This window comes from Oculina patagonica, chromosome 12 (assembly GCF_052425735.1).
Source record: "Oculina patagonica isolate OP01 chromosome 12, crgOcupat, whole genome shotgun sequence".
NCBI classification, from domain to species: Eukaryota; Metazoa; Cnidaria; class Anthozoa; order Scleractinia; family Oculinidae; genus Oculina; species Oculina patagonica.
This window is the reverse complement of record NC_135769.1, coordinates 28,738,504-28,753,761: the sequence shown is the minus strand read 5'-3', so window position 1 is coordinate 28,753,761 and position 15,258 is coordinate 28,738,504. Positions and strand designations below refer to the sequence as shown.

At 37.8% G+C, this 15,258-nt stretch overlaps 2 protein-coding genes across 2 annotated transcripts; one reads left to right on the top strand and one right to left on the bottom strand.

Annotated features, from left to right (window-relative positions):
* Positions 1-374: 374 nt before the first annotated feature.
* On the bottom strand, positions 375-8,275 carry LOC144632807 (uncharacterized). Its single transcript, XM_078491547.1, has 4 exons — positions 7,255-8,275; positions 5,931-6,206; positions 4,866-5,138; positions 375-2,266 (listed from the first exon to the last, which is right to left on the bottom strand). The coding sequence occupies exons 1-4, from the start codon at positions 8,142-8,144 to the stop codon at positions 1,489-1,491; spliced, it is 2,217 nt and encodes a 738-aa protein (XP_078347673.1). The 5' UTR covers positions 8,145-8,275; the 3' UTR covers positions 375-1,488.
* Positions 8,276-8,547: 272 nt separating this feature from the next.
* On the top strand, positions 8,548-13,445 carry LOC144632810 (uncharacterized). Its single transcript, XM_078491550.1, has 4 exons — positions 8,548-9,293; positions 9,868-10,140; positions 10,734-10,997; positions 11,294-13,445. Exons 1-4 carry the CDS (start codon positions 8,737-8,739, stop codon positions 12,126-12,128), a joined length of 1,929 nt encoding a protein of 642 aa, XP_078347676.1. The 5' UTR covers positions 8,548-8,736; the 3' UTR covers positions 12,129-13,445.
* The last annotated feature ends 1,813 nt before the right edge of the window (positions 13,446-15,258 follow it).

Below are 15,258 nucleotides of genomic sequence, written 5' to 3'. Positions count from 1 at the left end.
CAGTGAGAATAGCCAATCATATTAAGAGTTCTTCTATAGACCTTTCTCGCATTCCAACGGACAATGAGGCCGAGTCAAGGTTAGGGTGAGCAAAAATACAAGGCATGTCAAATGTCTACCCCAATCCCATGGGAGTGGAATGCGGGAAAGGTCTTTAATCAGCCAGTGTTGCACCATACATCAGTATAAAATATGCATACATGACTTGTAAATGTATATCAAATGGTGGCAAAGGTAAAGGTGGATGGGGTTTGCATTAGTCTAATTGTTCAAGTGAACTGCAAAAAGTTTTTAATCAATAGAATTTAATATGTGGTGCAGTTTTTTGTACACACTTTTTGTTTCCATATAATTATTAGAAATTTTTTATTATAGTAAAATTAATAGTTATTATAATTTGTTACACCCAACGCTGTCATTAAAATTATTTTACATGTACATGCAACTATTTTGCAATGCAACTCAAATAATAATTATTATTAGTGGTAGAAATGTAATATTGTAAAATTAATCATTTTTAATTAAAAATTTCCACAGTGTCTTCTAAATGTACAAATGACAGCTTAAAATATTGCTTGTTAATAAAAATTGCTAAAACAGTCAAATTCCACAGTTATAGTTGCACATTATATAATACAATAATATTTATTAAAGTATTTAGGTTCATGTTTTAGTCTATAGTCTTTACAGTAATGTACAATATATTGTGTGAAATACAGTAAACCTGGCCTACAGTATTAGAATATTCTTTCCTTAGCTTGTAAAGCGTTGATTTGATGACAGAAATTACATGTCATGTAGTGTAACTTTGTTCACACGGCTGTGTAGTGCAAATCTTTTACTTTTGTACAAGTTACAAATTATGTAAATCACATTCAATGTAGATTGAGAAAGTGCAGAAATTAAAGCACATCAATATTTTGCAAATAGACTTTATTGCATACAATTGCATTTGCTGTGTTTGCCTTTTGATAATATTATAAATAAATTGTAACTTTATTGATTCTTACACAATTACATTTTAGCCATGTGTCATAACAGAAAAGCTCGATTTTTCTACGCTTTTTTGTTCAACTTTGGACTTCTTTTCCATGATTAGTTACTTTGACTATTGTATGCTCATCTGTGCCAAAATCATTAAAACCAAACTATTATATTTTGTAAAAGGTAAATTTCCTTTCAATAATAGCCCTTTCTCTCACCTGAAAATACGCCCACCAACAAAAAAAGCCCTGGGGCCCATTTCCCAAAAGCCTCGGAACTTTTTGGGCCCGTAAAGCGATTTTCAGTTATCTGTATCTTAAAAACAGAAATGTGTGCAGGCCTGAAACTTTGTTTCGAACCTCTGTTCATATTAAAAATATGCGAATGAAAGTCAGCTCTGTAATCATATTGTTTGAGATTTTGTTTTCACTTTCCGAGTATGAAACTTTTCAGTACCTTTGAGAAACAGGCTCCAGGGCTTATTTTTGGAATTTTAGGGACTAGTTACATTTTAAAAGCAGCCTCAAATCCACAAACAAAAGCTAAAATTGACTTGCAAATAATTTTAAGATGAGCAGGACTCGGTGACCAATATTTTGTTAACTCAGCTCTTAAGAGCCTACCCTCATCTGGGTTGATATGCCAGCATAAACAATCCAGATAAGGCAGCAAACGTTCCCTTTCAATGAGCTGGCGATTTTCATTTGAGTACAGGATATGTTTTACTGTAAAAAGACCAAGCTGTTGAGTTTGTGTTGAACCAAGCATTGTCGATGGACATAAAACTTCGCCAGAAACACAAGATTGAGAACCAAAATTTGTGCCAGATGCATCTGGTAAATTTGAATTTTCAGAGTCTTTCATTTTATTCTCAGCGCTGGCATGTTTCCCAGAATGATCAAACTTGCTCTCCACTTCTTTATCATTCTTTTCCAAGACAACACTCTGGTCTGCAGGAAGAAATGTCGCCAGGCCATTTGTTTGCTTCTGTTCCACCAGCAAAGTCTCTGCATTTTTAGGCTTGCCGCATTCTCCTGTGCACTTAGGTAAACCAAAATTTTGTAGTTCTGCTTCTATTTTCCTCCCTGAAAATGCCAGGCTAACAAATGGGATCATGGTCACCCACACATAATTGTGTTCTTCTTCCCAGCGTGAAATGTCAACAGGCTTGTACATTTGTAGGAAGGAAGCAATGTGGTCGTCAATGCTTTTTGCTGTGTGAGGGTCTAAATGAACCAATGCAGATGATCTTATTCTTGCCAGGAACAGAGTACAATAGTAACTATGACAAAAACAATGTAATAATTAATAAAAAAGATAATCATTAATAACTATATAATAGTCCCTTATTTTTAATTCTAACAATCTTGTCACAACATCTATCAAGCAGACAGGACACAACATTTAACTACTTTAATAATGATGACAATATCACTGGGGTCCTCCTAGCCTGTGTAGCAGGCGCCGTAGTTTCGAGAGCATGTATTAGTTTCGAGAGCATGTATGCCGGGAAAGGCGTGAGGGGTGGCCTTCTTGCGATTGCGCACTCTTTTAAACGCGCTTAAAACGTAAACAGACGCCTGCTACGCATGCTAGAGTCCTCCACAAAAATCTCAGCACTTAAGGTGGCTCGACCCAGTTTTTTTCTAGCGATACCTAACAACTTTGAAACCCTCATACTTAAAGGGATTGATGTCAATGACAAAACTACTATATCACATGCATTACAGATAGACTGAACTTCAATATGATATAAATTTTTTGGCGATCAGAATGAATATCACCTGGCAATGACGTCACACAGGGTTTTGCTCTGAATCGATTTTTAGGTGGTAACCGCATTTTCTCTCGAGATCCTCCACGCTACGTATCCTTGGGTGTTTGCCTTCATCTCAGTGGAGTTTCATCGAAATCTACAAGAGGAATTTTGAAATATCTTGGAATTTCTTTTTAGATGGTATAATTTATGCGTAAAATAAAGTCAAGACTTCATATAAAGAAATTTGCTTCTTTTTTATGTTTAATGAGAGGATTTAGCCCCCATTCCTTTTAAAAAAGGTCCCATATACTATCCAAACCTTTAGAAGAAAGTAGACATGCGCGATTTCGAAAAATATGAAAATATCTTAATCAAAGTAGAGCTCAATGTTTAGCTCTATTTAAAATCTTCCGCCTACTTTCGCAAAAAGCGATATTTCAAACCGTCGTGAATTTTTCAAATTTTTCAGGGTGACAAATATCTCAAATCCTATTCTATTTTGTTATATGTATTGCGTGTCGTTATTTCTCTGGGATTTCCTATTGTTTCGATTTAAAAAACTCATCCTTGCACCACGCGTGTAATGACCACCTTGGCTCCCCTCCGAAAACTTTCCGAAATATTCGGATATGGTAATATTCTCATCGAGTTCAAGTAAACAATAATGGATGAATGAATACATTTCCAACTGAAGAAAGCAGTCACACAACACCGAACTCAAAGCCGGTTTACTTTTATCTCAGCCAAGACGCCGACCCAACAAGAAAAGCTAATGCGTGACAATTTCTTTTCCATTGTTCCATATTTCGGAAGATTTCGGAAAGCTTTCGGAAGGTAGCCAAGCGTAGTCGTTTTCGCACAGGAATTCGATGTTGTGCTTAACTCGAAACAAAAGGAAATCCCAGAGCACAAAATTATTCAAAATTCGACATCGCTTCAATGTTTATAATTTTCGTTTAGTTTAAAACTTAGATATTTTAATGAGCATGAAATTTAGGGATTGTTGGTGTACTGATTATTTTTCATCTAATTTTGGAAAAATTCATCGCGGGTTTTTGAAATATCGTATTTTTGCAAAGTGCCGTAAAAATTTAAATAGGGCTAAATTGGCTCTACTCCGATTAAGAATTTTATATTTTAATCGATGTCTACTTTCTTCTAAAGGTTTGGATGTAGTATATGGGACATTTCTAAAAGGAATGGGGGCTAAATCCTCTCATTAAACATAAAAAAGAAGCAAATTTCTTTATATGAAGTCTTGACTTTGTTTTACGCATAAATTATACCATCTAAAAAGAAATTCCAAGATATTTCAAAATTCCTCTTGTAATTTCGATAAAACTCCACTGAGATGAAGGCAAACACCAAGGTATACGTAGCGTGGAGGATCTCGAGAGAAAATGCGGTTACCGACTAAAATTCGATTCAGAGTAAAACCCTGTGTGACGTCGTTGCCACGTGATATTCATTCTGATCGCCAAAAAATTATATCATATTGCAGTTCAGTCTATGTGTAATGCATGTGATATAGTAGTTTTGTCATTGACATTAATCCCTTTAAGTATGAGGGTTTCAAAGTTGATAGGTATCGCTAGAAAAACTGGGTCGGCCACTTACAGTCTGATCCAAAATGGCAAAATAAGGTTATACTCCTAGTCGCTTCATGCTATGAAAAGGGGGATAATTTCAAGCCTGATAGGCCACTAAGCTTTAACACACAACATGCACAAAAATGATTGGTCAACTATTGTAGGACAGGTCTTGACAGGCACTCTTGATGTTTTTAATTAACCAAGGATCCCTAGCTTGGTGCAAATGCACTTTACCCTTGGCAAAATTTGGTGTTTTCCTTTGTTTTATAATCATTATCATAACATACCATCATACACTAGAACAAAGAAAAAGGGAAAGGGACCAGGCAAATTGGTTGGCTGTGAACACTTCTTTGTCTAGCTGTTTTCAACATCTCAACCGACTTTAGTTTACCAAAGAGGGTATGGCCTTGCTAATACTTTACTTGGGTGCAAAACCCTGATGCTCACCTGCTCCAGACCTTAATGACTCGCCTGGTTGATTTAAGTATATTGAGAGACAGTGCATTGTCTTGTACTGTATGTAATACCTTAGAGCTAAGTTGTCCCTGGTTGATAGCTGTATGAGGTTGATCATCCTGTTATGCATACCACTCTCCACCAGAAGTTTCGGCGTCTGCCATCCACACGCACAGCAGAACAATGTATTTGCAGCAATCTGGGCAGAATACTCTGTGTAAGTTGCAATGAATTGTCCACTTTCCAAAGGACCAGCAAATTGACTGCCCACCATGAACATTAATTTACTGACAGTTTCAGGACTCCTTGCGATAACTTCTTGACAATCAGGAAACTCAGCATACCTGTGACGTGAAAAAAAAAATTGGCATTAGGTTTTCAGCAGGTTTGGTCTTCTACAGGGTTGCCATCTGTGAAGAAATATATTTTTTTATAATTAGTTCCTTGTCTTTTCACTACTGATCAAACAACAATTTTTACTAACCACAAATTTAAACAACTAAGAAAATGGAAGGTAGCAAAATTATTTGTGATGTGCTTAAAATTTTCTTTTAGGATAGTGCTTCCTTTTGTAAGTGTGGATACATACATGTGCATCACTGAAAGGTACTACGGGCCATCCTTTATTTTTTTGCTTTCTAAATGTCGTTTAGGAGTAGCAAATGGTCCTTAAAAATGTTCGTCTTCAAAATTTTAGTCACATTACAGGGGTCTCATCATCTTGAAATTTTCTGGGATGCTTCCTCAAAGTCTTGATTTATTTTGCAAGGCTAAAAAAGTCTCAAGCTCACAGATCTCTATCGCCCAAAGTCTCAAAATTAATTTACTATTTAACCCCGCTTAATTTGTTTGTTCCATTTAGCCAATACAGTGGAATCTATTTTTCTCAAACCCTCAGTTTCTCAAAACTCCATATTTCTTAAACCAATTGAAGGGCTCGGTGCAAAAAGGGTGGCCGTGATTTTGCCTTGAAATGAATATTGCCAAAACAACTCCAAAATTTGCATGCGGGTTTGTTAACATAAGTGAAACATTGTAACAAATATATTTTCCACTGAATTCCACTGAAATGCTTACCCTACTAGACACTAGAATTATTAAATAATTTCATTAATTTATAAGAAAAAAATTCTTACTGAACAAGGCAGCCAACAGCTGTTTCATTAATGCTTGCAACTTCCCAGTACTCATCAGATCTAGCCAAGTACTCGTAAGGATCAGATAGCAAAGCCTTGATGACAAACGGCAGACCTCCTTTCTTCATCACCAGCCTACGATCATGCCATGTCTCAGAGAAATTCCACAACAGGCTCAAGCAGTGCATCTGCAAGATCATCTGCTCATTGTTCAAGTCCCTGAGCTGTCCAGCCAATACCTCAGAATCTTGTTCTTTAGATTTGCCAAACAATTTCCTTTAAAAAAATGTATGGTACATGTACATAAATACAAAGTGGGAGGCACAGTGGCCTAATGGTTAGTGTGCCAGACTCTAGCTCGAGAGGCCCGGGTTCGAAACCTGGCGGGGGCACTGCATTGTGTTCTTAGGCAAGCAACCAGGTGTATAAATGGGCACCGGCGATTTTGCTGCTGGGGGGTAACCCTGTGATGGACTAGCATCCCATCCAGGGGGAGTAGAAATACTCCTAGCTGCTGAATGCTACAGAAACCGAGATAAGCTCCAACCTGATGAGCCACTTGGCTGGACAGCAGGCTTAACCTTTTTACATATTAATAAATATAAAGTGACAGTGGAATTACATTTGCACATCTTAACAAAAAAGATGGAACTGAGAATTATTTTTAGTGAAATTTATAAAAACCCTTAAAAGAACCATATTTTTTCATGATTTATCATATCTATAACAAAATTCTTGATTTTGATTGGCATTGTGAATGCCTATTTGTTGTGTAATAAGTGCACAATCACACGGGTGTCCAATTACTGTTATTCAATTTGAACAACTTCAATTTGCATACCTGTAATTATACAGTAATTGGACACCTACGCCATTTGCCTGTCAATCATATGCACTTAGATGGTTCCTTTATTGCTGTTCTCCTACTGTTTGTAAAACCAATCGAACATATCTTAAACTTTTTTTTAGCTTGTGAATTCAAATTTTAAATTTTTAGCTTTTTTTACTTTTATTTTTTTTAATTTTATTGTAATGTGCAATTGAAAATTTTTAAATCGATAATTGCGCAATATAAGTTAATTATTTATAATTATTATTATTTTCACATCACACAAAAGAAGTTCTCAGAGTTCTTAACCTCAAATTTCGTTGTTGATTTAATTAATATGTAATTGGACCTTGTGTCATACAATTCAGAGGGTAATTGTGCTCGTATTTCAAATCAGCCTTGTGCCCCACGCTTGGCCAATTTTGAAATTTGCTCGCCTGATTACTCCCTGAATTGTACTTACTATTACAAATTAGCAAAATGTTGAAAACATACCTTGAGGCTAGTTTCTGTTCTGTTTTATAACGTTTACTGGCAAACTTCAGCACTTCCATAAATGCATTAAAGCCGCCTTCTTGTACAAAATAATGCCTATGTACCAGTGACTTGGCATTCTTCCACGGAATAAAGTACTCAAAAGACAACTGGTCCAATGCACGAGCTATGTAATCATAATTCACATAGGAACTTGAATCATCTTTCCTTGTACGGTTAACCGTCAACAGGTCACTTTGGTCTACCGAAGTTATTACGTTCGAAAAATCTTTTATGTCTTTCATAAGAACTTTAATCTCTGCAAGATCACCTTGTGCGATGCATTCCACTAGAATAGTGTCGCCTTTACGCAGGTATAACTTTTTAAGGGGAAAAAGATTGTCATTCTGCAATGGTCGCCCTTGGTAATACAGTTTTTGGTCACAAGCAGGGACCTGGATTTCGTCTTCCAAAATCTCTTTTAATTCTTTAACGCATTTGCTATCCCAGTCATCTAAAAATATCTTCATATGCTGAACTTCTTTCGTATCCAAGCATTTCAATTCTACGTTGAACTCCATGAAGAATTGAGTGCTGAAAATGTAAGACGTCAACTGAATCTGGTTTTTCCAGCTAAATCCTATACGAGTTTTCACGACGGCAAAACCTCTCCTCTCTTGTAGGTTGATCAACAAAAGTCGTTTCGTTACATTAACCAATGTGTTATGTATCGCGTTCTTAATTGACCAGCTTTCGAGGAAACAAATACACGAAGAGGCGCTATACCAAAACAAGGAACCAACACCAAAGAGAACACCTAGCCACCCGCCATCTTTGTTCAAAACACTTCCCAGGATTCCTAGCTGTTTGGAACACTGCGCAAACTCGTGTGAATTTTTTTTTTCCTTCATAAAAAAATAAACGTTCAAAGAAAAAACATGTTATTTTTTGTCATTTTCTGCAATTAGGTATGTGCTAAGTCTAGCACTCTCCAATGTGATCTTCACTCGCAGTTTAAGGTTTGCGTGACGATAAAATCCACTCCCTGCCTTGCGTGATACATTTGGTGACACAGCAGGAAAAAGTCACGCCAAAAAGGCTAACTAAACTCTTCCGTTTTTACAATATTATAGTGCGGTGCCAAAGAATAAAAACCTTGAAAGAAATCACTTGTACATTAGGAATTTGCCATTTTTGCCGTCCACACCGATCTCAAATTTTTATTTGTTATTATTATTTATATTATTATTTTCTTTTTTCGAGGGAGCAGTTTGCAAAGCATAGTGGGTCCTTGGTGGGACGTGCATTACAAAATGTCAACATGGCGTCATTTAGCAGAATCATTTTCTGCCAACTTTTACACTATGGCTTAATTATAAAGCATTCTTCTAATAGTTTTTTTCTTGAGCTGAACTAGTTTTAAGACTTAAAGGCGATTGAAGAAGAGGACAGGTCTTGCGCTCTCCTTCTTAAAACACAGCTAAACACGCACCTCATTGAATCATGGACGTTTACGTGGACTACAGCGCTAGCTGCGAAGACAACAGCGAAACTGGCAGAACAAAGCTTACCGTCTCTGACTTTGATACCACAAGCATCAGAGATGTAAAGTACGCTATTCAGGACGCTATTCAAGCCCCAGTTTGTGATCAACAACTGTTTTATCAAGGACAGCCGGTAACAGACGATGACATGCCTCTCAGCAGATTGTATTTCCGGGAGGGTGACTGTTTTAAACTGCAGTTTCTTGCTGCAGCGGACATAACAGGAATGAGAGAACTACTAGATGTGCTGAAGAAATCTGCTCAAGAAATTGTCGAAAATTTTCAAAAACAACTTCCTGAAATAGAAGACGGCACAAGCAGCTTATGGAGATTCTATGACCGGCTTGTGTATGCAGTGGAGGGACTTGCTTCATTTTTCTTCCCATGGAGAAGTTTCAGATCCGTTGCTCAAAGACACTATTTCGTTCAAGAGGGAGGATTTGACGCATTCTTGGAGGTGTTCAAATTTTCACGACAACTGTACACGGTTGACCATCCTGAGAATGATTTCAATGTGTGAGTTCTTGTTATTCAAGCTTGAAATAATGACCATAAGTCCCGAGGGGGGGGGGGTACTCCCTAAAATTTACTATGGGGGTGTGCCGCTGAGTTTCTGAGACTCTGGACCTGTTCCAGAGAAAAAAGCTGAATTTGCGACCCTGTTCCAGACAAACATTGCAAAATAGGTTGGGACCGGGTCTGGGTGGGGACCGGGTCCAACTGTTCGTTTTAGAGAGGTGTCCGTCTTATAGCGAGTTTAGTTACAGTAAAAGGACTGAGAATTGGCAGACAGTACCAACACCAGGTGTCCATCTTAAAGAGGTGTCCGTCTTAGAGAGGTGTCCATTAAGAGAGAGTTGACTGTATGTGCCTATTACATGAAAATTATTGTTATAGAATGTGGAGGGCTCAAAATTGCAACTCACTAGTTGCGCTGTTCAATGCAACCAACATTTCATCCTTAGCGACTAAACGTTCTGGTCTCTTTTTTGGTCTGAGCTTAATGCTAAATGAATATTAACAAATACATATGGGAATACATTGAATATGTTACGAAAATAACCTTTGTGGCTGTTATTTTGACCAACAGAAATGAACTTTCAGTAGAAGCTACGATGATTGAAGATCAGCTCAAACACCATTTCAATCAAGGGCAACTTGTTCTTCAGTTGTGTTGTCTCAGCTTTTTGTGGAACTTTGGTGAGACACCTCAGGATCGGAAGTTTCTTATGTCAAAGGATGTATTTCCCTTGACAGTTGACGCTCTCTTGCTTCAGCCACGCCCACTTGAGGATACTGGCCACATTGACATAGCCAGCATGATTGTTGGTGTGAATGAGACGGCAATTGGATGCTGTGGAGGGTGAGTTATATTTTGCAGTTTTTAATAACATGGAACTCTGAAATTCAAACCTCAAACCGATCGTTTACGTTTTTCGCTGCTGTCAATCATCCAAAATGGACCTCTCAGGGAACAGAAGCTCACTTCAGTCAGGTCAAAAGGTCACATCTATCATTTGTGATTGGTAGTTTTTGATTCGTTTTGTTTCTGTTTTTCAAGGTTTGTTGGCTGTTGCCATAATTGTGATTGACGGTAGTGAAAAACGAACTTCAGAGTTTGCAATAACTCAGAAAATAAAGCCAATGTGTACCTACCCCAGCAATTACCATGATAGGCTTGGAAATGCAGTTAATAGGATGAACTTGACCTTGTGTACTGTTGGTGGTATTGTGGTTAAGTATTGGTTGATGTTATTGGTTGACATGCTGGGTACTTGACCAAAAGATGTATATCAATGAATGTTAGCGTTAATTCTTTATGGATCACAGATATTTGACCAATGTGCACTTCCAGTAAAAATCCATACCCACCGCTCTTACCTATGACCATAAGCTCTCCATATGATATTTCATACTTTAAATCGATTCTTTCCTCTGTGTTTTTTTAAAATCTAGGTTGGTAGAGTATGATCCCAACATCCAGGAAGAAGTGTCCAAAATGTCACCACTGATTGACAAGTTAATCTTTATGATAGACAGATGCCAATCAGAGCCTGCAGGATATTCACTGTTTTCAAGCCAAGTGGCTTCAAACACTCTGTTTTACTGCACTTTCAATGTCAAATCTGCCCAACCATTGGTAGACTGTGGAGCACTGGAAAAAATGATGAATATCACAAAGAGGCTTCTAACTGATAAGGACAGCAACACACCACTAAGGTGAGAGGTGTTAGAACTTTAACTTTCAACTGTGGTGGGACTGGGAGGTATTACATTTAAACTTGTCATATGCTTGCAGTCAACTACAATTCTGGCTAAAAGGTGAAGTGTGCCAAGACTATTGGCCAGGATTGTAGCTTTTATCTTACACCATAGGCTTGCATTCGTGCAGAGAGCTTGATGATCTAAAATCGTAGGTCTGCAATGCGTGCAGAGAGCTAAATAATCTTGTCACTGGTGTGATTCAGGAAATAATGTTTCATCATTGATTTATGGTGTTAATGTCTCTTTACCAGGTACTACTGTTGTCTGTTCCTGGCTAGAATGCATTCAGCTCCTCTGGTCACGCTGGACAGAGACACTTGTGTTGCTATAGATGAAATTATTGACATGTTCCTGAACAGACATTTTCCCAGTGAGATCTCAAAATGGGAAGATGAATACTCTTTTGTTTGGATGACAATGGTGCCACTGGTTCATCTTGCATTTGCTGCAGGGAAAGAGTATTACTGTGACCAAGTAAATGGCTTAAAAGGAAATGCTCCACAAAGTGAAGAAGCTTGTTTTCTTGAAAGGAAACGATCACAAACTGACGTAACTGTGGTGGATGAGGCTGGCAGTGCTGATATGAAGGACTCACAAAGTACATGTAGTGACACTGAATTATCCTATGACAATAGAGAAGAAGTACATCCTCATCAGACAAGTTTAAAACGAAAAAAGGTCGAGGACAACTTTACTACCCAAACCAACCAGTGTTTAGATTCATTTGTGATGTATGATGCATCTGAAAGTATGGAAACTGAAACTTTAGTGTCTGGAGACAAAAACTGCGAGTGTGTAATGAGAGACAGACAAGACCAATGGCCAGGTTCCACATTAACACAGAAACTTGGGATCTTTTCCGTGGTGCACATGCTTTCGATTAAGGAGAACCAGAAGTTAGCGCTATCTGAGAATCTCCTTCCATACTTGGTGTGTCTGTCATGGCATCTAAAGTGTGACGAGAGAGAAAACTTAAGGACCAGTCTGGCAAATTTTCACAATAATTCTGCACCTCCTACTTTGAAAGTCATCGCCAAATCCATGCTTGCTCTTGTTCATGGCTTAGACGTGGTTTTCAGTTTATGAACTGTTTAGTAGTCAAACTTATAATTAAAAACACTTAGTGACTTTCCCAAGCAATTCAGCGACTTGTTTCCCCATCAGATTTTCCCCTTCCCTTGCCTGTTAGCTGGCTCGTTTTGAAGGCGCCCGAGTTTTCACTTGCTAAATGAGCCTTGATTTCATCCCGAAAGGGTAACTGAGATATATAATATAATGCTAAGGTACATTTTTTACAAACTGCCTTAGCCTGAACTGTTTTCTAATTGTACATTTTAAACATATAAGTAAGCTGAAAAAAAAAAACTGTATGCCTAGACCTCGACTAAACTGACGGGCCTGTATAGAAACATGTATAGAAGGGAAGTAGCTACGCCCCAGGCCGAAAGTAATGCGTACAGTTAATGGTTATGTACGCAGTCGTTTGTTAGGAGCAATCGATCGCCCCGACTGCGTGGGAGGCTAGTTTAAAGGAGATGCCAGTTTTAAAGCTGTGTTTAATGTTTATTTGTTTATTTAGTTCAATGACACGTCACCGCGGAAAAAACCATAACAGAGTTATCTCTTTGAAGTTTGCCGGCTTTCATAACCAGTCCCCTCTACTAACTATGTTTAGTTTCAGTATATAAAACAATGAAACAACGTGAAAATAAATAATTTATGAATTTATATTGCGCTTTTTAATATGTAAATGAGCAAAAGCGCATTACAATATTAAAAATTAAAAATATTAAAATATAATAACTATATACATTACAATATTAAAACATAAAATTATTAAAATAAACTTACTATATACACTTACATGAAACTTAGGCCCGGTTCAGACGCCGTACTTTTCATGAGCCGTACTCAATTCGAATTTGGACCGATCCAATTTGACAAAAGTACGCCTCTTGATTCAGACGCCGTACTTTTTGGCCGTTCCGAGGCCGTTCCAAATACAGTTCCAATAAGTGAGGTAAACTGCTGGCAAAATACATTATAATAATTTATGAATTAGGATCGGCACATGAAAAGTACGGCGTCTGAATCAAAGCCGTTCAAAAGGCGTTCCGCAGGCGAAATTCTCGGCCATGCCAGGCGGGAAGAACTGACGGGTGAGCCGTTCCAAATTGAAATAGCCGTTCTAATTTGATTCAGACGCCGATCTTTTCGTGTACTTAATTCAAGGAATTAGGTTCGGCTCATGAAAAGATCGGCGTCTGAACCGGGCCTTACGCTTCCAAACCCTGACCTTAGAGGTGAAACCGTGAATGTATGTTTGTATCTTCTAATTCATAATGATGAAAAGCGTTTGGATGAACTGTGAACACGCAACGAAGAATAAAACTGCTTGGTCAAGTCTCAGTTGTCTGTTGTCAAGAAATGCTAGTACCAGACGTTAGTCTAAGTGTTATAAGTAGAACTAGTATACTAATCCAAATGCTGCAATCTGATTGGCTGAGCTATCGTACACTATCAGCCATTAGCCTCGGAATACGCGTTTTGCCAATAGACAGCCGCTATGTTATGCTAATCATTTAACAAACATAGCGGCTGTCTATTGGCAAAACGTGTATTCTGATTGGCTACACGGGTTCTGTCAACATTTTGTTTCTTAGCTTCTTGTTTTTCTTGTCAAACCCCTTTTAATTTTAAAAGCCGCCCTTATACGGCCGTCTTGCTTCACTCTTTCTACCATCAAACTATGGCCGCCATCTTGCACGACGTACGTACATCGTACGCGCCCGCGAACCATGCCGCTAGCCATGATGATCATGAAAAACCAAAAGCATGGTTCTGTTAATTTTCTATGTGTATGGGGCTCTGCTCTGCTTCCCTTCGGGCCGCTGGGAGCTCCGCTAAGAACATACAAGGGTGGGTTGCCATTCCGCTAGCTTCGCTTGCAATTTGCTCTCTTAAGGTGGCTCGATCGGATTTTTGAGCGAGATACCTTTCAACTTTGAGCAACTTGTACGCCACCGTAAACAATCCGACTGAAAATCGATTAGTACAGCTGTACTAAAGAAAGATGAAAGTTTCGAATGAGATAAGTTTCATCGAAATCGGAGTAACCATAGCAACATAATGACGTCACCACCCATTTTACACGAGACCGATTTTCTTGTAATAGAGGGATAATTTTGAAAAAAAGGCTTCTAGATCTTGGACTTGACATAGTTTTCTCAAGGTCTGCAAAATTTGAAGAATTTCTATGAGAGCGTTTTCGAGAAAATTTTAGATGAAGTTTTCAGGTGCTAAAATACAACAAAAACAAAGCAGTCTTAAAACATTATTGAGAAAACGTTCACAAGGCCCGATCAAGTAACATTTTGGCCTTAAGTGAATCTTGTACTATCTAATTACCTTGGAAGAAAATCTCAGAGAAATCCTTTCATTTGATTTCTTGAAACATCGGCTTGAATATGAACTGGTATGAAGTGTTATTTCGCTCTTTTTATCAAAAAAGGGCCTTCGCTTACTAAAATGATCGCAAAATAAAAAGCGCTCGATAGAATTTTTTTTAAACTTGGCAGTCAAAAAGAAGAATAAGTTTGTAATGAAATGTCCAGTTTTCAAAATAATTGAAACATTCTAAGGCAGTTAATTTAAAGCCTTAACTCAGGTAAACATTGCGCTGTTTTTCACTCCACATCGGATCGCTGCCTCATTATAAGTCTCTATTGTGTCGTGCCCCGTGCATTTGCAAATTTCAGCACATCTTGAATATGTAAAACAGCCGCTTTTTTCCGAAAACTGAACAGAAACAAGCTAATTTAACAAGCCAAAATGCAATAACAACGAGGAATAGGCTAGTAAAGTACTTGTATTATCTTCAGTCTCCTAACAGTTTCAAGGCCAAGGCAGAATTGTCACAAAAATCTCCAGTAATAAATAATTAGTGGCTCATGATCTACTGGAATTTACAAATGCACGCGGCTTGAGACAATGGATACAGATAATGAGGCAGCGATTCCGATGTAGGGTGAAAAACAGCGCAATGTTTACCTGAATTAAGGCTTTGAATTAACTGCCTTAAAATGTTTCAATTATCTTGAAAATTAGCCATTTCATTACAAACTTATTCTTCTTTTTGACTGCCAAGTTTAAAAAAATTCTATCGAGCGCTTTTTATTTTGCGATCATTTTAGTAAGCGAAGGCCCTTTTTCGACA